The 26,083-nt window shown below is 38.5% G+C and overlaps 1 protein-coding gene and 1 long non-coding RNA gene across 3 annotated transcripts in view; one reads left to right on the top strand and one right to left on the bottom strand.

Moving 5' to 3' along the window:
- LOC138988641 (uncharacterized) overlaps positions 1 to 26,083 on the top strand; it is a 433,276-nt gene that overhangs the window by 352,738 nt on the left and 54,455 nt on the right. The window lies entirely within an intron of this gene.
- On the bottom strand, positions 12,343 to 12,765 carry LOC102278883 (large ribosomal subunit protein P2). Its single transcript, XM_005894578.2, has one exon. The coding sequence runs from the start codon at positions 12,763 to 12,765 to the stop codon at positions 12,373 to 12,375; it is 393 nt and encodes a 130-aa protein (XP_005894640.2). The 3' UTR covers positions 12,343 to 12,372.

Raw genomic sequence — 26,083 nt, 5'->3', positions numbered from 1 at the left:
AAGAAAAGCCCCTAACTTATATACTGAAAAATACAAAATGTTAAAAGATATTAAATAAAATCTTAAAAAAACTGGATTTCTCATATTCATGTACCAGAACATTTAAAAATGACAATACTCCCCAAATTGATCTACAGGTTCAATGCAAATCCTATCAATATTTCAGCTGTTTAATTCATAAATTGATAATCTGATTTTAAAATGATATGGAAATGGAGAGCCCAAACAATCTTGAAAAAGAAGAAGAAATTAGAAGTCTCACTCTATTTCAAAATTTAGTACCAAGCTACAGTAATCAAGACAACATGGTAATGACATAAGGATAGTGATATAGATCAATGGAACAGAAGTGAAGTCTCAGAAGATAAGGCTTCACATTTGTCACTGATTTTCAGTCAACATGCCTAGACAATTCAGTTGGGAAAGAATAATCTTTTCAACAAATAGTGCTGTGCCAACTGGATATCTACCAACAAAAGAATGCCTTTGAGCCTCTACCTCACACCATACGTGTATATGAAATCATATACATAAATCATATCTTCATGTTAGAATTAAAACTGTTAAACTCTTTGAATAAAATATGAATAAATTTTAATTACCATATACTATGCCATGACTTCTTAGATGTGACACCAGTAAAAAAAAAAAAAAAAAGTTAAATTGAAATTCATCAGAATTAAAAAGAATAACACCAAGAAAGTAAAAAGACAAATAATGCAATGTAAATACCTAGCATGGGGTATGAATAGACATTTCTCCAAAGAAATAAACAAATGATCAGTAAATAAATGATGCCCAATGATGTCATTGAGGAAATGCAAATCAAAATTACACTGAGATATTGGGTGACATCCACTAGGATGTTTAAAATCAAAGATAATACCAAGTATTAGTGAAGATGTTCAGAATTCGTATTCTTCATATATTGCTGGTGGGAATGTAAAATGGTGCAGTCACTTTGTAAAATATTTTGACAATTCTTCAAAGTGTTAAGCATAAAGTTACCCTATAACCCAGAAAATCCATTCCCTGAGGATACATACTCAAGAGAAATGAAAACATATATACCCAGGTACATGAATGTTCATAGCATTATGCATAATAACCAAAAGTGAAAATATACTAAATGTCCATCAACTTGATCAATGGATAAACAAAATATAGTATATCTGTACAGTACTCAGTATAGGCAAATCCATAAAGACAAAGTGGGACTGGTGTAGTTTCCAAAAGGGTTAGAGGGGAAATATGGAATGACTGCTAATGGTACAAGGGGGTTTCTTCTTGGGATGATGAACATGTTCTAAAAGTACACTGTAGTAATGGTTGTACAAATTTGTGATTATCAAAGTGAATGAACGAATAACTGGAGTTTTACTTCTCAGTTAATGGAATCTATCCCTCTTATCTTCAGGTCTAGGGATGGTAAAAGTTAGTTCAAGGGTACTATATGACACATTGTAGTTACCTTATTTAAAGCGCCTCTATAAATTGACCCTTTGTAAATCAGTTCAGTCACTCAACCGTGTCCAACTCTTTGCGACCCCATGAATCGCAGCACGCCAGGCCTCCCTGTCCATCACCAACTCCCAGAGTTCACCCAAACTCATGTCCATTGAGTCGGTGTTGACATCCAGCCATCTCATCCTCTGTCATCCCCCTTCTCCTCCTGCCCCCAATCCCTCCCAGCATCAGGGTCTTTTCCAATGAATCAACTCTTTGCATGAGGTGGCCAAAGTATTGGAGTTTCAGCTTTAGCATCAGTCCTTCCAATGAACACCCAGGACTGATCCCCTTTAAGATGGACTGGTTGGACCTTCTTGCAGTCCAAGGGACTCTCAAGAGTCTCAACACCACAGTTCAAAAGCATCAATTCGTCAGTGCTCAGCTTTCTTCACAGTCCAACTCTCAGATCCATACATGACCACTGGAAAAACCATAGCCTTGACTAGACGGACCTTTGTTCACAAAGTAATATCTCTGCTTTTTAATATGCTATCTAGGTTGGTCATAACCTTCCTTCCCAGAAGTAAGCGTCTCTTAATTTCATGGCTCCAAAATCAGTGCAGATGGTGATTGCAGCCATGAAATTTGGAGTGTTAGTTCTAAACAATAGAATGGGAAAGATTAGAGATCTCTCCAAGAAAATTAGAGACACCAAGGGAACATTTCATGCAAAGATGGGCACAATAAAGGACAGAAATCGTATGGAGCTAACAGAAGCAGAGTATATTAAGAAGAGGTGGCAAGAATCCACAGAACTGTACAAAAAAATCTTCAAGACCCAGATAAGGGTCCCAGGAGGAGAAGTAAGAAAGAAGTGAAAAACTTATTTAAAGATATAATGGCAGAAAAGTTCCCTAAATTGGAAAAGGAAAAAGACATACTGATCCAGAAAGCTCAAGAAATTCCAAATAAGATGAACCCAAAGAGATACATACCAAGATATGTTATAATTAAAATTTCAAAAGTTAATGATAAGTAGAGAATCTTAAAAGCAGAAACAGAAAAACAATTTGTTATGTATTGTACAAGGGCATTCTCATACGACTACCTACAGATTTTTAGCAGAAACTTTCCAGGCCAGAAGGGAGAGGCATGATATTTTTTAACTGACAAAGAAGGCTACTAATTAGTAATAAGAAAAGTTATGGAAGTAAATATCTCACTGGTAAAGGTTACATATTCAGGCAAAGGTAGTGAATTAATCATTCATAAAGCTAGTATGAAGGTTAAAAGCCAAAGCAGCCAGAATTACAAATATGGTAATTAGTTAAGGGGTACACAAGATAAAAAGATGTTGAAAGTGATATTAAAATCATAAAATATTTTGAGGGGACAGTAAAATTATAAAGCCTTTGGATACATTCAAATTTAAGTTTATCACATAAAGTGGACTGTTGTAACTTTAAGATGTTATATGTAAGCTTCATGGTAACCACCAAGCAAAAACCCATACAATATATACCAAAGATAAAGAGAAAGGAATCTAAGCATACAATAGAGAAAGTAAAGAAGGCAACAGAGGAACTGCAAAACAGCAAGAAAACAATAAAATTACATACCTATCATTAATTAAGAGTAAATAGACTAAATTCTCCAATCAAAAGGCACAGAGTGGCTGAATGGATTTTTTTAAAAAGTTTAAGATCCATCTGTATGCAGCATAGAAGAGACTAACTTCAGATATAAAGACTGAAAGTGAAAGATGAAAAAAATATGCTGTGCAAATGAATACCAAGTGAAACTTTACATCTGAAGTGTCTATAAAAGATAAAATTCAAATTTAGAAGTATGAAGGAAATAACTGAGATCAGAAAGGAAATAAATGAAAGAGACACTTGGCGCCTGATGACTAAAAAGATAATATAAAAGATCAATGAAATTAAAAACTGGTACCTGAAAATATAAATAAAATTAATGAAACTGTAGCTAGAATCTCAACAAAAGAGAGAAATCACTCAAACAAAATCAGAAATTCTGAAGAAAGTGATGTTACAACTGATACCAAAAAATACAAAGGACCATGAGAGACTACTATATGCCAAAAACTCAGAAAAAATTACATCCAGGCAGTAAACTTCTTGAGTTCAGTCTTGGAGATGTTTTCTGGATTTGATAGCCCAATGCAAGGGCAAGAAAAAGCTAATATAAAGAAGTGGGACTACATTAATTTAAAAAACCACCGCACAGCAAAGGAAACATTCAACAAAATAAACCATCAACTTTCCAAATGTGAAAAAACATTTGCAAATTATCTATCTGATAAGAGGTTAACAGCCAAAATAAATGTCATATAACTCAACAGCAAAAGTCCTCAAATAATTCAATTAAAAATGGGCAAAGGACCTGAATAGGTAATTTTCAAAGAAGACTATAGGTAGCCAGTAGGTCCATGAAAAGGTGCTCAGCATCACTCATCATCAGAGAAGTACAAATCAAAACCACCATGAGATATCACCTCACATCTGTCTGAATGGTCATCATAAGAATAGTAAGAGATAACAAACACTTTGAAGGATATGGAGAAAAATATACTTCTTCACCGTTGGTGGGAATGTAAACTGGTACCGCCACTATGGAAAACATTATGGAAGTTTCTGAAAAAATTAAAAATAGCACTACCATATGATTCGTAATTCTGCTTCTGGGTATTTATTCCAAGAAAATGAAAACATTTAACTCAAAAAGACATTGCACCCTCATATTTACTGAAGCATTAATTACAATATCCAAGATATGAAAACAACCCAAGTGCCCATCAACATATACTGGATAAGGAGGATGTAGTATATACACACATTAGATACTACTCAGCCATAAAACAGAAGAGAATTTCACCTTTTGTGACCCAGTGCTGGGCCTCGAGGGCATTATGCTAAGTGAAATAAGTGAGACAGAGAAAGACAAGTATCATATGATCTCATTTCCAGAAAAAAATAAAGGCCATAGATCCAATCAACAGGTTAGTGGTTGCCAGAGGCAGATAGTGAGGGGTGGACTAAATAGTTGAATGGATTCAAATGGTACAAACTTCCAGTTATAAAATAAATAAGTCATAGGATATAATGTACACCATGGTGACTATACTTAATAGTACTTTATTTCATAGTTGAAAGTTGCTATGAGTACATCCTAAAATTCACAAGAAAAATTTTGTCACTATGCATGGTGACAGATGTTAATGAGACATTGCGGTGATCACTCTGCAGTATTTATAAATATCAAATCAATATGTTGTATACCTAAAACTACTATATGTCAATTATATCTCAATAAAATAAGTCTCCAGTTTATTAACTGTAAAAGAATGTCTTACAAGGAATGAACTTCATATGTACAATTTGTCTGGCATTGTTGTGGGCATCCTCCTCTAAATAATAATACACTGATGGAATAGGGTACAAATAAATGATTGTATTAATTTGGGTTAGAGTGATATACATCAGTGATGTACAATGCCAAAGAATGTTCAAACTACAATACAGTTGAGCTCATTTCGCATGTTGGTAAGGTTATGCTCAAAATCCTTCAAACTAAGCTTCAGCAGTATGTGAACTGAGAACTTCCAGATATACAAGCTGGGTTTAGAAAAGTCAAGGGGGACCAGAAATCCAACTGTCAGGATTCATTGGATTATAGAGAAAGCAAGGGAGTCCAGGAAAAACATCTACTTCTGCTTCACTGACTATGCTAAACCTTTGACTGCGTGGATCATAACAAACTGAAAAATTCATAAAGAGCTGGGAATACAAGACCACCTTATCTATCTCCTGAGAAACCTAAATGCAGGTCAAGAAACAACAGTTAGAACTAGACATGACAACAGACTGGTTCCTGTCTAGACAGCAAATCTAGACAGCATATTAAAAAGCAGAGACATCACGTTGCCAACAAAGGTTCATATAGTCAAAGCTATGGTTTTTCCAGTAGTCATGTACAAATGTAAGAGTTGGACCATAAGGAAGTCTGAGCCCTGAAGAACTGATGCTTTCAAACTGTCGTGCTAGAGAAAACTCTTGAGAGTTCCTTGGACTTCAAGAAGATCAAACCAGTCAATCCCAAAGGAAATAAATCCTGATATTCATTGGAAAGATGATACTGAAGCTCCAATACTTTGGCCACCTGATGCAAACAGCCCAGCTGACTCATTGGAAAAGACTCTGATGCCGGGAAAGATTGAAGGCAAAAGGAGAAGGGGGTGGCAGAGGATAGAATCACTGACTCAATGGACATGAATTTGAGCAAATTCTGGGAGACAGTGAAGGACAGAGGAGCCTGGCGTGCTGCAGTCCATGGGGTTGCAAAGAGTCCAACATGAGTTAGCAACTGAACAGCAATGAAAAATAGAGGAAAGTTCTGACTATGGATGATGGGTGAAATCACAGTGCTTTGACCACAAGTGATAACTTTTAAAAAAATCTTCTGAAGTCCTCATGTGGAGATTTTTTCATGCATATGGATCTGTGCATCACTCACTGACAAGAGGGAAGCCAGTGCACAGGTGCCAGATCTAAAGGGATCCAGGTAGTCTCGTTTCTACCTAGAGCCACTGGTATATGGGCAGCAGCCCCAGTCCATAGTGATGGAAAAGCACATTCTTCAGTAACTGTTTAGAATTGTCTTGAGCTACTAACAACCCTAGCTGCTTGTTCCACTGATTGATTTCCTTTCCCGATCCTGGTACTGAACACAGAGTACTCTAAAAAGCACTAACGTCTGTAAAGACCTGATGTTGATGACAGTGATAATAATTACAACAAAAACTATTTAGCAACAGTATTGAACACTTGATATGAATTCTTTCATGTAGCCCTCAGAACAATTTTGTGACATTCATACATTATCCCTTTTGAGAAATGGATAGACTAGGGTTCAGAATTATAAAGACACATGCCCCAAGTCACAGAGCTAGTACTTAGAAGATGTTTAAAAGTCAGTTCAGTTCAGTCACTCAGTTGTGTCAGACTCTTTGCAACCCCATGCAGCACGCCAGGCTTCCCTGTCCATCAGCAACTTCCAGAATTTACTCAAACTTATATCCATTCAGTCCATGATGCCATCCAACCATCTCATCCTCTGTCGTCCCCTTCTCCTCCTGCCTTCAATCTTTCCCAGCATCAGGATCTTTTCCAATGAGTCAGTTCTTCGCATCAGATGGCCAAAGTATTGGAGTTTAAAATTAACCTCAATCAAAATGTGAGGATTTAGACATACAGTTAGTACTAAGAGAAGGGCTCTATATTGTACAGTGGGAGGCTAGAGAGACATTCTCCTCAGGCTGCTCAAAACCCAACTGTGCAGGTAGCTGTCTTTTCTACCTAAACATCTTGCCAGTTTTGTCTAAACCTGTACTAAAACTACTGTTGCATGCAAAAAGTGAGTCAGAAAAAAGAATTTGTTTTATAGTTACCAGAAAATAATATGCCTAGGTTTCTTATAATCAATCTACTATATCTGTATCAAAAGATTATAGTAGTCTCATGTTTGCAGATACCAAACTGTGCATTGACAGCATAGATATGGCCTCAGGCTTTCAAGAGCTGACCAGTTTTGAAAAATCCTTATTCTACACCAGACTGTATCTGTTAATGTTTTTGTACATAAACAAACATTCACTTGGCCATCTGTTTGGTATATCATTTACTATTCCCAGTAAATGAACAGTTTGGAGCTCTGACCAATATAAGCTTATAATCATGTCGAGTCACCCTGGCCCAATATGAGCTCTACCTTCAGTATGAAATCAGTATGGGAGAGAACGAGAATTTGGCTTACAAACAACAGTGTATTTGGGGGGTTTGATCAGTATTCTGGAGAAGTGAATTTTCACCATAGGAAAACCCAGCTTCTTAAAATGTGCTCAAATTTAATGAGACATTTATTGTACTGGATAATTCCACAGTTAGAGTTTATCATCTTAGGAATACTTCTGGTAGTATTCTGGAATGTTATCGAAGGACTTCAATTATGCAAGGATTAAACTAAACCACAGAGCAAGACATTGTGCTTGTTTCTGCAATTTCTGTGTTGGTTGTTTTTTTTTTTTTCTTTTCAGTTTGCAGCAATTGTGCCTGGAAGATATCCTCAAATTGCTTCAGTGTGAAGCTCAAAACATTTAGGAAAAGAGCTTGGGATTTATTTAAATACCCTAACCCTAATTTTTTAGTAAGCTTCCCTTACTATTACTTATTTCTTCCTTCAGAAAACTGACTACGTTAAAATAAGAAATATGAATGTATGGATAATTCCACATTCTGGGAGGCAGAGAAAAAAAATTTTAAGATAAATTTGAAATCACTGTTGTTTCCATAACAATAAAGAAAACTATCTACTCACATTATATTGTTTCTACAAATAGTTCTGAAGAAATCAGAATAAAAATGACCATTTCAAATTCATTCCTGTGTCCAATTGGTCATCAACCCTATGTCTGTAAAATCATAATGGGTTCTCATAGACTTCTTTTTACATAGTATTGACCAAAGAAGAGCCTTGGGAATAAAAAAAAAGGCTCATGAAGAAGCCAATTTTAATAAAAACTTAAGTAGCATCAGGAAACTTGGCCTAACACATTACAAAAATAAAAATTTCTTCTACAAAGAGAAGTCTCTTTTAGTCAATCACTCAACAACATATGACTGGGATTAAAAGTCAAGAAAGCCAGGTAAGAGAAAGGAATAAGATGTGAGAGAGAAATTAAATAAAAATAGCAACAGCATTTAAAACAGGAAAACATAGGACAGTAGAATTTTCCATCTTCATATAAGATATTTTTAAAGCTCTGCTGCCATTAAATGCCTCACAGCGTTATTCTTGGCAGAATGAAACCACCACCCAAGAGGACAAGACTTGCAGGGAAAGGGAGGGGTGACTACATAAATCAGATGTGTATCTATTGGATGCATCGCAGTATATTTCACATGTGTTTTACCTAATCAGGAAATGCAAAGTAGGTCATTACTATTCTTCTCAGACACTTTGTTCAAAATTAAAAATTAAAGAAATTCATACTAGTGTTGCTATGTAAAAACACTCCTAACCACCATCTTATCAAGGTCATGGTAACCATGTAGGAAACACTGTTGTATCTTTAGTGTGCCATGAATTAGAAACATTCTCTAGCAACTGTTCCTCATCTGGATCCATTCATAGTCTACATATGTCAGTCACAGATCATTCCCACAAGACAGTTGCAAGGATATTTCAATAGTAAGTGGAAAGAATGTGGGAAGCAGAATCTATCAAAAAAATTTTAGATTCTTCATTAAATCTTCATATATGTTTCTAAGATGTTAAACATGTGTTCTTAAATCTAGTTTGATAATAGTTATATCTCAACTAAGATGTACTTGAGGAATCTTACCAAAATAAACACAATTTAAAAAGAAATGCTGATTTAAGGCCAGAGTTTCCTTATTTATTTTCTGTCTGAATTACCTGTCCATTGATGTAAGTGGGGTGTTAAAATCCCCTACTATGATTGTATTACTGTCAATTTCTCCTTTTATGTCTGTTACTATTTGCTTTATGAATTTAAGTGGTCTTAGGTTGAATACATATATATTTAAATTGTTATAACTTCTTCTTGACTTGATCCCTTTATCATTATGTAATGTCCTGTGTCTCTTGTTAGAATCTTTGATTTAAAGTCAATTTTGTTGGTTGTAAGTATTGCTCAGTCAGCTCAGTCACTCATTTGTGTCCAACTCTTTGCAACCCCGTGGACTGCAGCATGCCAAACTTCCCTGTCCATCACCAACTCCTGGAGCTTGCTCAAATTCATATCCATTGAGTCAGTGATTCCACCCAACGGTCTCATCCTCTGTCATCCCCTTCTCCTCCTGCCCTCAATCTTTCCCAGCATTAGGCTATTTTCCAATGAGTCAGTTCTTCACATCAGGTGGCCAAAGAACTGGAATTTCAGCTTCAACATCAGTCCTTCCAATGAATATTCAGGGCTGATTTCCTTTAGGATTGACCGGTTTGATTTCCTTGCAGTCCAAGGGACTCTTAAGAGCCTTCTCCAACACCATAGTTCAAAAGCATCAACTCTTTGACTCTCAGCTTTCTTTATAGTCCAACTCTCACATCCATACATGACTACTGGAAAAACCACAGCTCTGACTAGACAAACCTTTGTTGGTAATGTCTCTACTTTTTAATATATTGTCTAATATGCAATACTTATATTGTCATCCTAATACTTATATTTTCTTAGGGTGACAATATAAGTGTTGCTACTCCAGCTTTCTTTTAATTTCCATTTGCATGGGATAACTTTTTCCATTCAATCACTTTAAGTCTTATATATTTAGACCTGAAGTGAGTCTCTTATAGGATATATATGTGTGTGTGAATATGTGTGTGTGTGTGTGTGTGTATGGGTCTTATTTTGTTTTTTGTTTGTTTGTTTATTTTATTTTTAAACTTTACAATATTGTATTAGTTTTGCCAAATATTGAAATGAATCCACCACAGGTATACATGTGTTCCCCATCCTGAACCCTCCTCCCTCCTCCCTCCCCATACCATCCCTCTGGGTCATCCCAGTGCACCAGCCCCAAGCATCCAGTATCATGCATCAAACCTGGACTGGCAACTCGTTTCATACATGATATTATGTGTGTTTCAATGCCATTCTCCCAAATCTTCCCCTCCTCTCCCTCTCCAACAGAGTCCATAAGACTGTTCTATACATCAGTGTCTCTTTTGCTGTCTTGTACATAGGGTTATTGTTACCATCTTTCTAAATTCCATATATATGCATTAGTATACTGTATTGGTGTTTTTCTTTCTGGCTTACTTCACTGTGTATAATAGGCTCCAGTTTCATCCACCTCATTAGAACTGATTCAAATGTATTCTTTTTAATGGCTGAGTAATACTCCATTGTGTATATGTACCACTGCTTTCTTATCCATTCATCTGCTGATGGACATCTAGGTTGCTTCCATGTCCTGGCTATTATAAACAGTGCTGCAATGAACATTGGGCTACACATGTTTCTTTCCCTTCTGGTTTCCTCAGTGTATATGCCCAGCAGTGGGATTGCTGGATCATAAGGCAGTTCTATTTCCAGTTTTTTAAGGAATCTCCACACTGTTCTCCATAGTGGCTGTACTAGTTTGCATTCCCACCAACAGTGTAAGAGGGTTCCCTTTTCTCCACACCCTCTCCAGCATTTATTGTTTGTAGACTTTTGGATCACAGCCATTCTGACTGGCGTGAAATGGTACCTCATGGTGGTTTTGATTTGCATTTCTCTGATAATGAGTGATGTTGAGCATCTTTTCATGTGTTTGTTAGCCATCTGTATGTCTTCTTTGGAGAAATGTCTATTTAGTTCTTTGGCCCATTTTTTGATTGGGTCGTTTATTTTTCTGGAGTTGAGCTGTAGGAGTTGCTTGTATATCTTTGAGATTAGTTGTTTGTCAGTTGCTTCATTTGCTATTATTTTCTCCCATTCTGAAGGCTGCCTTTTCACCTTGCTAATAGTTTCCTTTGTTGTGCAGAAGCTTTTAAGGTTAATTAGGTCCCATTTGTTTATTTTTGCTTTTATTTCCAATATTCTGGGAGGTGGGTCATAGAGGATCCTGCTGTGATGTATGTCAGATAGTGTTTTGCCTATGTTCTCCTCTAGGAGTTTTATAGTTTCTGGTCTTACGTTGAGATCTTTAATCCATTTTGAGTTTATTTTTGTGTATGGTGTTAGAAAGTGTTCTAGTTGCATTCTTTTACAAGTGGTTGACCAGATTTCCCAGCACCACTTGTTAAAGAGATTGTCTTTAATCCATTGTATATTCTTGCCTCCTTTGTCAAAGATAAGGTGTCCATATGTGCGTGGATTTATCTCTGGGCTTTCTATTTTGTTCCATTGATCTATATTTCTGTCTTTGTGCCAGTACCATACTGTCTTGATAAATGTGGCTTTGTAGTAGAGCCTGAAGTCAGGTAGGTTGATTCCTCCAGTTCCCTTCTTCTTTCTCAAGATAGCTTTGGCTATTCAAGGTTTTTTGTATTTCCATACAAATTGTGAAACTATTTGTTCTAGCTCTGTGAAGAATACCGTTGGTAGCTTGATAGAGATTGCATTGACTCTATAAATTGCTTTGGGTAGTATACTCATTTTCACTATATTGATTCTTCCAATCCATGCACATGGTATATTTCTCCATCTATTAGTGTCCTCTTTGATTTCTTTCACCAGTGTTTTATAGTTTTCTATATATAAGTCTTTAGTTTCTTTAGGTAGATATATTCCTAAGTATTTTATTCTTTTGGTTGCAATGGTGAATGGAATTGTTTCCTTAATTTCTCTTTCTGTTTTCTCATTATTAGTGTATAGGAATGCAAGGGATTTCTGTGTGTTGATTTTATATCCTGCAACTTTACTATAATCATTGATTAGTTCTAGTAATTTTCTGGTGGAGTCTTTAGGGTTTTCTATGTAGAGGATCATGTCATCTGCAACTAGTGAGAGTTTTACTTCTTCTTTTCCAATTTGGATTCCTTTTATTTCTTTTTCTGCTCTGATTGCTGTGGCCAAAACTTCCAAAACTATGTTGAATAGTAATGGTGAAAGTGGGCACCCTTGTCTTGTTCCTGACTTTAGAGGAAATGCTTTCAATTTTTCACCATTGAGGATAATGTTTGCTGTGGGTTTGTCATATACAGCTTTTATTATGTTGAGGTATGTTCCTTCTATTCCTGCTTTCTGGAGAGTTTTTATCATAAATGGCTGTTGAATTTTGTCAAAGGCTTTCTCTGCATCTATTGAGATAATCATATGGTTTTTATTTTTCAATTTGTTAATGTTTTTTTTTTTTTTTAACATAAAAAGGGTTTTATTTGCAGGGGAGCGGGACTCTAGTCAAACAAGCTGAAGCCCATGTCGTCATCTGACTCCTCCAACTCTTCCTTCTTCTCCTCCTTCTTCTCCTCCACTGCGGCTGGAGCAGAACCCACAGCGGGTGCTGCCGATCCTAGGGCAGTGGAGATGACCACAGCCCCGCCAGCAGGCACACTGGCCAGCTTGCCGATACCCTGAGCAATGAGGTCCTCGATGTTCTTTCCGTTGAGCTCACTGATGACCTTGTTGAGCCGGTCGTCGTCTGCCTCGATGCCCACGCTGTCCAGGATCTTTTTGATGTCCTTGGCGCTGGGGGAGGAATTGCCCCCGAGGGTGGCCAACAAGTATGAGGCAACGTAACGCATCTCAGCGGTGGCAGAGCAGCCTCGCACATGCGACCTCGGTGGCATCAGGGATGGAAAGCTGGGTCTTATTTTGGTATCAAGCCAGTCTTTGTCTTTTGATTGGAGCATTTATTCCATTTACATGAGGTTTATATATAGTAATATGTATAAATATGTTATATATAATATATAAATTTAATAGATATATACTTATTTAATTATATATTATAAAGATATATTTAATTATATATATAATAAAATCCCTCACTCACATTTAATGTTTCTGACATCATATTTTACATCTCTTTGTTTTGTCTCCACCTTAACTATGGATTGTAGATATAGGTGATTCTGCTACTTTTATCTTCCTACAAGCTGTATAACTAGTTGATCTACTAGCTTGACTATGCATATGTCTTTAACAATGAGATTTTTTTTTTCTTTCATAATTTTCCTAAGTCTAGTTGTGGCCTTTTCTTTTCTGCTTAGAGAAGCCCCTTTAACATTTCTTGTAAAGCTGGATTGGTGGTGCTGACCTCTTTCAACTTCTGTTTGTCCGCAAAACTCTTGACCTCTCCTTCATATCTGAATGACAGCCTTGGCTGGTGCAGTATTCTTTGTTGTAGAGCCTTTCCTTTCTTCACTTTAAATTTATCATGCCTTTTTCCATTTTGGACTGCAGAGTTGTTTCTTAAAAGTGAACTGACATTCTTATGGGAGCTCCCTTCTACACAGCTACCTTGCTGCTTTTATTTTCTCTTTATTTTTAAATGTGTTGATGCTATCCTCTTTAGGTTTATCTTCTTTGGGACTGTTTGCGCTTTCTGGACTTGTATGTCTGTTTTCTTTCCCAAGTTAGAGAAGTTTTCAGAAAGAATGTCTTCAGATATGTTTTTTTCACCTTTATCTCTCTCTTCCGAGATCTCTATAATATGAAATTGTATGCTTGATGTTGTCCCAGATGTTTCTTAAACTAATTTCTTTTTTATGTTTTTCTCTTTTTTCTGTTAAGCTTGGGTGATTTCCACTACAGTATCTCTAAATTCACTGATCTGTTCCTCTATATTATCTAATCTACTCTTGATTTTTTCTAGTGTATTTTTATTTAAGTAATGTATTCTTCAGCTTTGTTTGGTTCTTATTTTATAACTATTTTTACAATTGTCTAAAAATGAATACAAGTTCATTCATTCTTCTCTCAAGTTCTTTGAACATTTTTGTGATCATTACTTTGTACTATCTATCAATTAGGTTGCACATCTCCACTTCAGTTAGTTTTGTCTCTGGGGTTTTATCATATTCCTTCATTTGGAACATATTCTTCCATTGCCTCATTTTGCCTAATTCTCTGCTGTTTTTTCTAAGTATGTGGTTTATGTTTCCTGGTCTTAGAGAAGTGTCTTTATGTAGGGGTTGTCCTAGGAGCCCAGCAGCATACTTCTCTGGTCACCAAAGCCACATGTTCTAGTGATGCTCTCTCTGGGGAATGTGTGGTCCCTTCCACTGTGTCAGGCTAACTTCTGTGGGAGCCCTGATATGTGTGGCTGGCCCTGGTCAGGTTATTTACCAGGCCTTCCTAGTGCAGAGGCTGCCAGTTGCTAGTGAGTGGGGCTCGTCTGGGCACAACTAGCCCAGGTTTTCCCAGTCCTGTTGCTTGACCATTGGTAGATGGGCTTGGGTCACAAGGTAACTAGATGAAGAGACCTGGGGCAACAAGGTCCCCATGGCTAGTTCTGATCTAGTGATGAGTGAAACTGGGTCCTGGAGCATCTAGCTGTGGCATTCAGGGTCCCAGAGCTGATATCAGCCTGCTGGTGGGTGGGGCCAGGTTCTGACAGCTGGCTGAATGGCCCAAGAGGCCTGAGGCTAGTGCCAGCCTACTAGTGAGCAGATATGGGTTCTGGAATCTATGGACATGGGGTCCTGGTGGGGTCCCAGGACCAATCCCTGCCGACTGGTGGGTTAGTCCAGGTCCTGGGGCTATGGTTACTCACTGAGAGAAATAGGTCCAGGTATCTCTGACTGCCAGGCCCAGGATCCTAGACTGGTTTCAGCCCATTGGTGAGTAAGGCTGGTAGTCAGGGTGGCCACGGCAGTCACTTTACTGGTAGGTGAGGTTGTGTCCCTGCCCAGCTAGCTACTTGGCCTGGGTCACCTCAGGAATTTTGTGGACCAGCTGGTGGGCTTGACAGTTAACCAAGCTTAGGTAATTTTTCCTAACCGTGTCATATTTGGTTAGATGAAAGAAAAGCATCTGTCAAAATCCAACATCTGTTCCTGATAAAAATTCACAGCAAAACTATGAACAGAGGAAATTTCCTTAAATGGATACCTATCATCTACAAAAAACCTACAGCTATAGCTCAGTTGGCAAAGAATCTGTCTACAATGCAGGAGACTCTGCTTTGATTCCTGGGTCTGGAAAATCCTCTAAAGAAAGGATAGGCTACCACACCAATACTCTTAGGCTTCCCTTGTGGCTCAGCTAATAAAGAATCCATCTGCAAAACAGGAGACCTGGGTTCGATCCCTGGGTTGTAAAGATCTCCTGAAGAAGGGAAAGACTATTCATTTCAGTATTCTGGCCTGGAGAATCCCATGGACTGTATGGTCCACGGGGTCACAAAGAGTCGGACACAACTGAATGACTTTCACTTTCAACATAATATTTAGCAGTCAAGCCCAAATGTTTACTTCTGAAGAGTAGAAAAGAAATAAAGATGTCTGCCTTCATCACTTCTATTAAGACACTGTACTAGAGATACAGGTCAGAGCAATCAAGAAAGGTAAAAAATTTTAAAGCATCAGATTAGAGAAAAAAGAAAATGTCCATTATTCTCAGATGACATGATTATCTACACAGAAAATCCTAAAGAACTGCAACAACACTACTAGAATAAGTAAGTGATTTCAGTATTAACATGACAAGTCACAAGATTAATACAAAGAAAAACAACTGTAGTTCTAGAAACTGGCTGCAAGCAATTGGAAAGTGAAGTGCAATAAAATCCAATTTATAAAAGATTCAAAACTTTGAGATACTTAGAATAAATTTAGTAAAATATGGGAAAGAACTGTATATTGAAAATTATAAAGATTACTGACAGAAAGGGAGCTCTAAATAAATATAGAGACATCCTTTGAGAATGTCAATTCTCCCCAAATTTATCTGTAGATTCAACATAAGCCCAAACAAAATCACAGCAGACACTTGTGCAGAAATTAATGAACTGGTTTTAAAATTTATAAGGAAATATTAAGGACCTAGAATAGCCAAAATAATTTGAGAAAAAAACAAAGCTTAGGAACAAATGCTACCTGACTTAAAGACTTATAGCTACAATAACTATGATAGTATAATACTGGAATTAAAAAAGATGCCTGTTTCCATATAACACAACAGAGAGTTCCCAAAAGATCCAGACATAAATGGACAACTAATTTTTGAAAACGACCAAAGGACACTCAGTGGTGAACTGACAGTATTTTCAACAAGTATTGCTACAACAATTTAATGTCCATATGCAAAAAAAGTGACTTTAATTCATATTCCACATCATATTCAAAAGTTAACTCAAAACATGGGCCATAGAACTAAATGTCAAACTTAAAACTGTGAAACTTCTAGAGGATGACTTTGGGTCATACAGAAGTTTCTTGAATATGACACCAATACCACAGGCCATGAAAAGAAAAGAGTGTGTCAGGTTTTCAAACAATTTACCACATCACATGACCCACCCATAGATTTTAATTTTCATTTTTGTCATAGAAGCCTTAATTTAAGCAGCCCAAACTGAAAACAACCTATCTGTCCTTCCAAAATAAATGGATAAACCATTGTAGAACATTCATACAGTGGGTTACTATTCTGCAATAAAAGAAGATGATAACACACAAAAGCAGAGATGAATCTCAAATTGTGTCAAGAGAAGTCAGAAAAAAAGTAATTCACACTGTATGACTCCATTTATATAAAATTCTAAGAAATAAAACTAGTACATAGTGACAATGCCAGTAAGTGCTTCAGATCAGATCAGTCGCTCAGTCGTGTCCAACTCTTTGCGACCCCATGAATCACAGCACGCCAGGCCTCCCTATCCATCACCAACTCCCGGAGTTCACTCAGACTCACGTCCATCGAGTCAGTGATGCCATCCAGCCATCTCATCCTCTGTCATCCCTTTCTCCTCCTGCCCCCAATCCCTTCCAGCATCAGAGTCTTTTCCAATGAGTCAGCATTTCTCATGAGGTGGCCAAAGTACTGGAGTTTCAGCTTTAGCATCATTCCTTCCAAAGAAATCCCAGGGCTGATCTCTAGAATGGACTGGTTGGATCTCCTTGCAGTCCAAGGGACTCTCAAGAGTCTTCTCCAACACCACAGTTCAAAAGCATCAATTCTTCGGTGCTCAGCCTTCTTCACAGTCCAACTCTCATATCCATACATGACCACTGGAAAAACCATAGCCTTGACTAGAGGGACCTTTGTTGGCAAAGTAATGCCTCTGCTTTTGAATATGCTGTCTAGGTTGGTCATAACTTTCCATCCAAGGAGTAAGAATCTTTTAATTTCATGGTTGCCGTCACCATCTGTAGTGATTTTGGAGCCCAGAAAAATAAAGTCTGACACTGTTTCCACTGTTTCCCCATCTATTTCCCATGAAGTGATGGGACCAGATGCCATGATCTTCGTTTTCTGAATGTTGAGCTTTAAGCCAACTTTTTCAGTCTCCACTTTCACTTTCATCAAGAGGCCTTTGAGTTCCTCTTCACTTTCTGCCAGAAGGGTGGTGTCATCTGCATATCTGAGGTTATTGATATTTCTCCCGGCAATCTTGATTCCAGCTTGTGTTTCTTCCAGTCCAGCGTTTCTCATGATGTACTCTGCATATTAGTTAAATAAACAGGGTGACAATATACAGCCTTGACATACTCCTTTCCTATTTGGAACCAGTCTGTTGTTCCATGTCCAGTTCTAACTGTTGCTTCCTGACCTGAATACAAATTTCTCAAGAGGCAGGTTAGGTGGTCTGGTATTCCCATCTCTTTCAGAATTTTCCACTGTTTCTTGTGATCCACACAGTCAAAGGCTTTGGCATAGTCAGTAAAGCAGAAATAGATGTTTTTCTGGAACTCTCTTGCTTTTTCCATGATCCAGCGGATGTTGGCAATTTGATCCCTGGTTCCTCTGCCTTTTCTAAAACCAGCTTGAACATCAGGAAGTTCACGGTTCACATATTGCTGAAGCCTGGCTTGGAGAATTTTGAGCATTACTTTACTAGCGTGTGAAATGAGTGCAATTGTGCAGTAGTTTGAGCATTCTTTGGCATTGCCTTTCTTTGGGATTGGAATGAAAACTGACCTTTTCCAGTCCTATGGCCACTGCTGAATTTTCCAAATTTGCTGGCATATTGAGTGCAGCACTTTCACAGCATCATCTTTCAGGATATGAAATAGCTCCACTGGAATTCCATCATCTCCACTAGCTTTGTTCATAGTGATGCTTTCTAAGGCCCACTTGACTTCACATTCCAGGATGTCTGGCGCTAGGTCAGTGATCACACCATCGTGATTATCTGGGTCGAGAAGATCTTTTTTGTACAGTTCTTCTGTGTATTCTTGCCATCTTTTCTTAATATCTTCTGCTTCTGTTAGGTCCATATGATTTCTGTCCTTTATCGAGCTTATCTTTGCATGAAATGTTCCTTTGGTATCTCTGATTTTCTTGAAGAGATCCCTAGTCTTTCCCACTCTGTTGTTTTCCTCTATTTCTTTGCATTGATCGCTGAAGAAGGCTTTCTTATCTCTTCTTGCTATTCTTTGGAACTCTGCATTTGCTTAGCCGAGGACAAAAGCATGAGGACAAATTCAAGGATGTGACAAATTCCTCCTAGGGAGGAAGAGAGGGGAAGAACTATTCAGGGGAACAAAACTCAGGAGCACAAATACGTTAATTATCTTGGTCACAGAGATAGCTCCATGGACATACGCCTGCTAAGTTGCTTCAGTTGTGTCTCACTCCAGGGAACCCTATGGACTGTAGCCTGCCAGGTTCCTCTGTCCATGGGGATACTCCAGTCAAGAATACTGGAGTGGGTTGCCCTGCCCTCCTCCAGGGCATCTTCCCGACCCAGGGATCAAACCTGCATCTCTTACATCTCCTGCAGTGGCAGGCAGGTTCTTTACCACTAGTGCCACCTGGGAAGCCCTCATGGATGTATGCTTAACATCAAAATTTTTCAAGTAGTAGATTACATTTTAAATATGAGAAGTTTATTTACTGTATCTCAATTTTACTTCAGTAAATCTGTTTAAAACACAGATAAATGACTTTATCAAAATGTCTTCTTTGATACCAGGTCCAAGGGTAACATCTATGTCTTCATCTTAATTGACATTTCAGGAGCATTTCCTCCTTGAAATGTTCATGTTCACTTATACTCTCTCCTACTTTTTCTCTTTCTTGTCTGACCCCACTTGACCAGCCTTCTTTGCAAGTCACACTATTTCTGCTCAAATATTTCTGCTCAAACCAAGTTGGGACACTTTTTGTTTGTTTGTTTAAATTTTATTTTATTTTATTTTATTATTTTTTTAACTTTACAATATTGTATTGGTTTTGCCATATATCTTTGTAGCTAACCTTATTTAGCCCAATGACTAAAACTTCCTTCTCAGTGTTGCTGCTGCTGCTGCTAAGTCGCTTCAGTCGTGTCTGACTCTGTGCGACCCCATAGATGGCAGCCCACCAGGCTCCGCCGTCCCTGGGATTCTCCAGGCAAGAACACTGGAGTGGGTTGCCATTTCCTTCTCCAATGCATGAAAGTGAAAAGTGAAAGTCAAGTCGCCTAGTTATGTCCGGCTCTTCGCGACCCCGTGGACTGCAGCCTACCAGGCTCCATGGGATTTTCCAGGCAAGAGTACTAGAGTGGGGTGCCATTGCTTTCTCAGTGCTATGCTATGCTATGTTATGCTAAGTCACTTCAGTCGTGTCCAACTCTGTGTGACGCCATAGACGGCAGCCACCAGGCTCCCCTGTCCCTGGGATTCTCCAGCAAGAACACTGGAGTGGGTTGCCATTTCCTTCTCCAATGCATGAAAGTGAAAAGTGAAAGCGAAGTCGCTCAGTCGTGTCCGACTCTTAGCGACCCCATGGACTGCAGTCTGCCAGGCTCCTCCATCCATGGGATTTTCCAGGCAAAAGTACTGGAGTGGGGTGCCATTGCCTTCTCAGTGCTAACTACACCCAAATGTACACCTCTAGGCTCAGACTCTTTAAAATACTCCAGATGTATAGATTTCTAACTGGATATTTATCCTAGGCCTCTTTGTTCAAAGAAAAAAAAAAAAAAACACTATTGATTTTAACCCTAACCTATTCTTCTCCCAATTTTCACTATTTTAGTAAATGCACCACTATCTATCCCTTCATGCTTAAAGCTAAAAATTTTAATTATTACCCTTGATTCTGTCTTTTTCCTCCTCAGCTTCTTCCCAATCCAACAGAAAGCCTTATTGGCTCTATCTTCAACATATAAATAAATCCAATTCATTTCTCTCCATTTTTACCATACTACTTTTGTAAGCTATTATTGCTTACATGGGCCACTGAAATAGTTCTCTTAGTCTCATATAATTCATTTGCTACATGGCACAGTGTTATGTTAAAATCACAAATGAGATTTTTATCACTAATTTCTTATTGCTCTTATAATAAAATCCCAAGTTTTTATGGTCTATATGGCTCTACACAATTCCAACTTCATCTTCTAATATCCTCTCTCTTATCTTCTGCCACCTGGGCACACTCAACTATCTTCAGTGCCTTAATCACACTATACTTGGTTAAGGCCTAGAATTACAATTAGCTTATTAAAGGCAACGGAACAGAAGCCAGAATGTGTTTGCCTGCTAAGTCACTTTGGTCGTGTCCGACTCTTTGTGATGCTATGGACTGTAGCCCACCAAGCTCCTCTGCCCGTGGGATCCTCCAGGCAAGAATACTGGAGTGGGTTGCTGTTTCCTCCTCCAGGGGATCCTTCCTGAGTCAGGGATCGAACCTGCGTCCTTACATCTCTTACATTGGCAGGCAGGTTCTTTACTGCTAGTGCCACTTAGAAGCCAGGATACTTGAGTTCACATCTTAGCTTTACCACCTCTTTCCTGTGTGACCACAGTCAGAAGTCAGTCAGACTACTGTATGTGATTGAAAGACAAATTTAGAAATACGGTCTGTATGCCCCCAAAAGAGAAGGAATACTGATACTGGTAAGAATCAGCACTGTTTGTCTCATCTTTTTGCCTGGTCCAGACTTTTCTCACTTATAACATTCTTAAGTGAATTTAAAATTAAATAGTGTAACCCTCTTAATGGTAATTGTATTAAGCTTATATATAATATCAACTAAATTTTCAGTGAACTGTATCCTTCACATTAAGTTGTCCTTGCCTTCCAATTCACAGAAAAATAACTTTAAAAAGCTGAGAGCAAGAGTGAGAAATATGTGGTATTTCAGGTCTGAATGATAATGAGTTCAGGTCTGCCAATTTAAGGGCAGCCAAAAAACAGATCAACTTGAGTAAATGGTTGTCAGCAAAACCAATCATGTTATGCTAACTAGACTTGCCTTACTTAAGGCAAAAATAAGTTTAGTATTCAAGAGTTTTCAAGAAATCATTGCTTTTAAACTGTCCCAGGCAGAATTAGCCATGTTTTCTTTTAAGCTTCCATAAAACCTCTTTGGACCATTCCCATATTAAATACATAAAATGTCTCCCTGGCCATCTAAGCTTCAAGTTTCTCAAGGATAGGAGCCTTCTTTGTATTCTTCAAGCATCTCTTCAACTGTCAGTCACTTCCTTTGTGTTATTAACTCAAGTAGAATGCCTCCTGGTTTCTTTGACCAACTTAGTCTTGATCACTATTTAATTATCTTCTAAGAATAGTGCTTGATATATAGCACACACTCAGTATATTTGCTAAATTAATTATATATGCTAAAATATTTGTGGTAAATGCCTTTGGTAGTAGAGTCAGGGCTAAAAAGCCCAGGGGGTGGGAAGTTTAGGAAATCATGAAGAACATCCCTGCTAGCTGCAGGTATCTTTGCCAGCAAAGCTCAAAGAGAAGCATGATTTTCAAGAATGTGCATTTGACAGATAAAAATACTTTTTGGAATGTGTTCTCTTATCATCAGATGAGTTTATCTTATCCTCCAACTCAACTACATTTAATGCTGAGTCACAGGGCTCAGTGTTCTTGAGAAGAGGAGGGTATGAAATAACAGGGAGGCCTCTCTAAATATAAAAAAGTAGAAATCCCATTCATTCTGGTCTGAGGGTATAATGGGAAAGGAGGTGACAGATGTGAGAAAACAGGTCAGCAGAGTTACTGTTACTGACTTTGTGGGGCTAAACTTTAATGTCAGGCATTAACAGTATGTGGGAAACTGAGAATCCCAGAGCAAGTGACATAATTCCCAAGGTGTAACCTATGTGAGAACTTAACTTCTGGGGGAAGACCAACACTGAACTTACCCTTAAATCCAATATGAGGTATAATGGCACTAGATGGAGGAAGGTGTGGAGATGAACGCTGCTGCTGCTGCTGCTAAGTCGCTTCAGTCGTGTCCGACTCTGTGCGACCCCATAGACGGCAGTCCGCCAGGCTCCCCTGTCCCAGGGATTCTCCAGGCAAGAACACTGGAGTGGGTCGCCATTTCCTTCTCCAATGCATGAAAAGTAAAAAGTGAAAGTGAAATCGCTCAGTTGTGTCCGACTCTTCACAATCCCATGGACTGCAGCCTACCAGGCTCCTCTGTCCATGGGATTTTCCAGGCAAGAGTACTGGAGCGGGGTGCCATCGCCTTCTCCGGAGATGAATGAGACTAAGATAAACCTCATGACTCCCCACAGTCTACATACAGTGCTCAGGACGTCCAAGGGTGCACATGCCCCAGTGAATGGACAGAGAAGTGTTGAAAGATTCCAGTGGGTCACTGAAGTCATGAGATTGAGAAGAAGTATATAATTAGAGATATCTTTATAGCAGGATGCCAACAGTGTGACTATAGATCTCAGTCACAGAAACCTGTGAAATGTCAGATAAAAGCAGGATCATCTTGTTGGACAGCAATACAGGGGATGAAACAGCGGACACCAGAAACCAGAAAAAAAAAAAAAAAGGAATCTGTCCTCCAAAAGCCCAGTTCCATCTCCTTGCAGCCAAGTAAGTCTCCTATCAGGAGGAAAAAAAAAGAAAAGGAAGAGGTGAGAAAATCTCCAAGACATAGCATTTGCCCCCCGAAGGCTGAGACTAACAACAGGTAGTATTATTTAAACAGGTTTTAAGAGCCGTCTCCTTTTTCCCATCTCCCACCTTTCCCAGCAACCTGAGGTACTGAATGAGTTATAGGAAATGAAATACATGTAAGAGATTCTCTGGGATTCTTTAAAATCTCACAGTATGTGTTCCCATTTTGGATTAAAATAAGCAAGCTAAGCATCTTGAGGCCTGAGATGTAACCCTGTGACATCAAGTGTGTAGAATCAAAGAGAAAATAGGCAATACGGAATAAGAGACAGAAAGAGATAGGGAGGAACATTCATTGGCAAGCTCCCTTTGGATGCTCTAAATTTGGAAATCCTGAATGCAATTCCAACTACAAAAACTCCATCCATTAAATAATTGGGGCTCCATCTGTCTGTACTCGTGCTTTGTATGACAAAAGAAAGTTCCACAGCAGGTCAGAAAGAGGACCCAAAGCCAAAAATGCAAAAATTTAGGTAGGTTGGAAAATTCCAGTCAAACCAGAAAATAGATTCTATGACTCCTGCAAAACAAATCCCACTTACAACCAGGTCCCCAGGAGCTAGGACCAGAGACTAGACAATGGCTTCAACAGCTCTTAAGACTCATATACAAAGAACCACTTGGTGAACTTTTTTACAAAACACATCCCACCTGACATTATGATTCAGGTGGTCTGGATGTGTCCTGTGTTGTACTTGCTTTTTTTTTTTTTTAACCTCCCTAGGTGATTCTAATGTGTAGCCAATGCAGACTTCAAGATTAGAGTTGGGCTGCCAGACTCTGTTACTTGTATCTTTAAGCAGTGACAACTCTTCATATGGCTTACTGCTAGAACCTGAGACTTCTTTTTCTCCAATGAATATTTTACATGCCTCTGTGATGGGGCAAAGTATTTTTTGACCTAGTACTTAGAAGTCAATTTCCCTGGAGATTGATTAGTGCCCCTACTTCTAAGAGGCAATCATTTCGCTTAGAATCCAGGTTTAACACAGACACATCTTGAAAACTAGAGATTGGGAACTGAGATAAAGAAATCTACCCATTTCTTCCTTCTCAGAAGTAGGGGCATATCTGGATGACAATAAATGTTCTCCAGCAACAGGGGATTTCCCTAGACAAGCAAGAACATCATGTAAAAACTATTTTTAAAATACTTCCTTCCCTATAGGTGTGCCCTTATTAGTAGTATTCCAATATTTTCTTTCTGTCCTATAATGCATTAAGGAAAATTTAAGAAACTTTGTGTCAGTGGAAAGAAAGAAGATACAGAAGAAGTTCCTGCAAAGAATAAGAGGCCTACGTCATGACCTTAAGGAGTTTGGGAAAATGAGATATAAAAGACAATTGAAGAATTTAGTTGTCACAGTACTTTCTAGGCTTCTGTGCCATCTATCTGCCTTAAGGTTAAAGCCTAAGGTGTGGCTCATGAAATAAAAGTCACTTAGTCATGTCCAACTCTTTGCTGCCACATGGACCATAGCCCGCCAGGCTCCTCTGTCCATGGAATTCTCCAGGCAAGAACCCAGGTCTCCTGCATTGCAGTCAGATTCTTTACCATCTGAGCCACCAAGGAACCCCAAGGTGTGGATTATAGAAATGAGCAGATAAGAAGATACTTTGGGCTACAGCCTACTTCCCTAAGGATAACAAGGGTAAGGATTAGGACTCAGTATTTATTTTGAGATTACTTCCCAAGGTGCACAAGATACATGCCTCAGTCCAGGCAGTGCTAGTGGTAAAGAACCCACCTGCCAATGCAGGAGATATGAGAGATGCTGGTGTGATCCCTGGGTTGGGAAAAACCCCTGGAGAAGGGAGTGGCAACCCACTCCAGTGTCCCTGCCTGGATAATTCCATGGATAGAAGAGCCTGGTGGGCTATGTTCATTGGGTTGCAAAGAGTTGGACATGACTGAAGAGACTTAGCATCTACGCATGCATTATCACAGGGAGGTGAACAGCTTTTTCCCTACATCCTGGATACAGTGTGAAGATTATCTAAATGTTCTCCCTTTATTTGCTTAAGGAGAACACACAAAATTATTGAATGAATGGACAAGCCATTACCCATTGAGGATTGAGTTCAGGGCAAAGAGGTTGCAGTGTGCAAGGACTTCCTGACTGGAAGTACATTGGTGGCCATGAACTTCGACAATGAGTCCTGGTAAAATGTTCCCAAGAGCTAGATGAGACTAGCCACCACTTAATGGAAACCAATTAACATTGGCCACTCAACTCAGAGTCAGAAAGGACAAAATGTCACAGCAGATGTCCTTTAAGTGAGGAAAAGACAGAGGAGGATAATGAGAGGACATCTGGAAGCAAGCTTTTTCCTCAAAGGAAATGAGTCATGTAAAGATAATCATCTAGAGAGAAACACTGAGGTACCATTAATTGGTCAATGCAAAGCCATTTCTGTTATTGTTTGTTCAAATCTCCCAGACATTGACAACTTAGAAGAAAGAATACAGCAGTAAAAATTAATAGCTAGCATGCCTTCATTCATTTCAGGCATTGCTTTAGTAAGTATATGACTTATTACCTAATTAAAGGGCTAATCTCAAGTAATAATCACAAACTGAAGGGAGCACTGATGGGTGACAGGTTTCTCTCTGCTTTTAAACACAGTTGCTGCCCATTCAGATACTGCAGGGCTGGGGCAATGCCACATCTTTTTCATTATAAAAGTTCCATTACAGAAGGAGGTAGTGGGTAGAATAGTTTAATGATCAATTAAGACAGTTTGATACCATGAAGGAAAGTTTCACAATCTCATCTACTCAGATATTTGGTTCTCAAATTTGGTCCAGTATTTATTTTATCTCTAAACTAAATCATTCATTCATTCAATAAATCATGTTAAACCTCTGGAATGTGCATGATTTTATTGGAAAAGAAAAATCCTTTCATTTCCTTCAATTAAAAAGTGGCTGAATCCTCCAGGGAGTTACAAAAATTCTACAGGGCAGAAAACTTTCAACGCAAGAGAGCAGGAAGCCAGGAAAAATTTAATTGATCTCCTCACTTCAGGAATGAGTAACTTGACATGTTATTACTTCAATAATCCAAGAAA

This window comes from Bos mutus, chromosome 7 (genome assembly GCF_027580195.1).
Source record: "Bos mutus isolate GX-2022 chromosome 7, NWIPB_WYAK_1.1, whole genome shotgun sequence".
Taxonomy (NCBI): domain Eukaryota; kingdom Metazoa; phylum Chordata; class Mammalia; order Artiodactyla; family Bovidae; genus Bos; species Bos mutus.
This window is presented reverse-complemented; position numbering and strand designations above follow the sequence as displayed.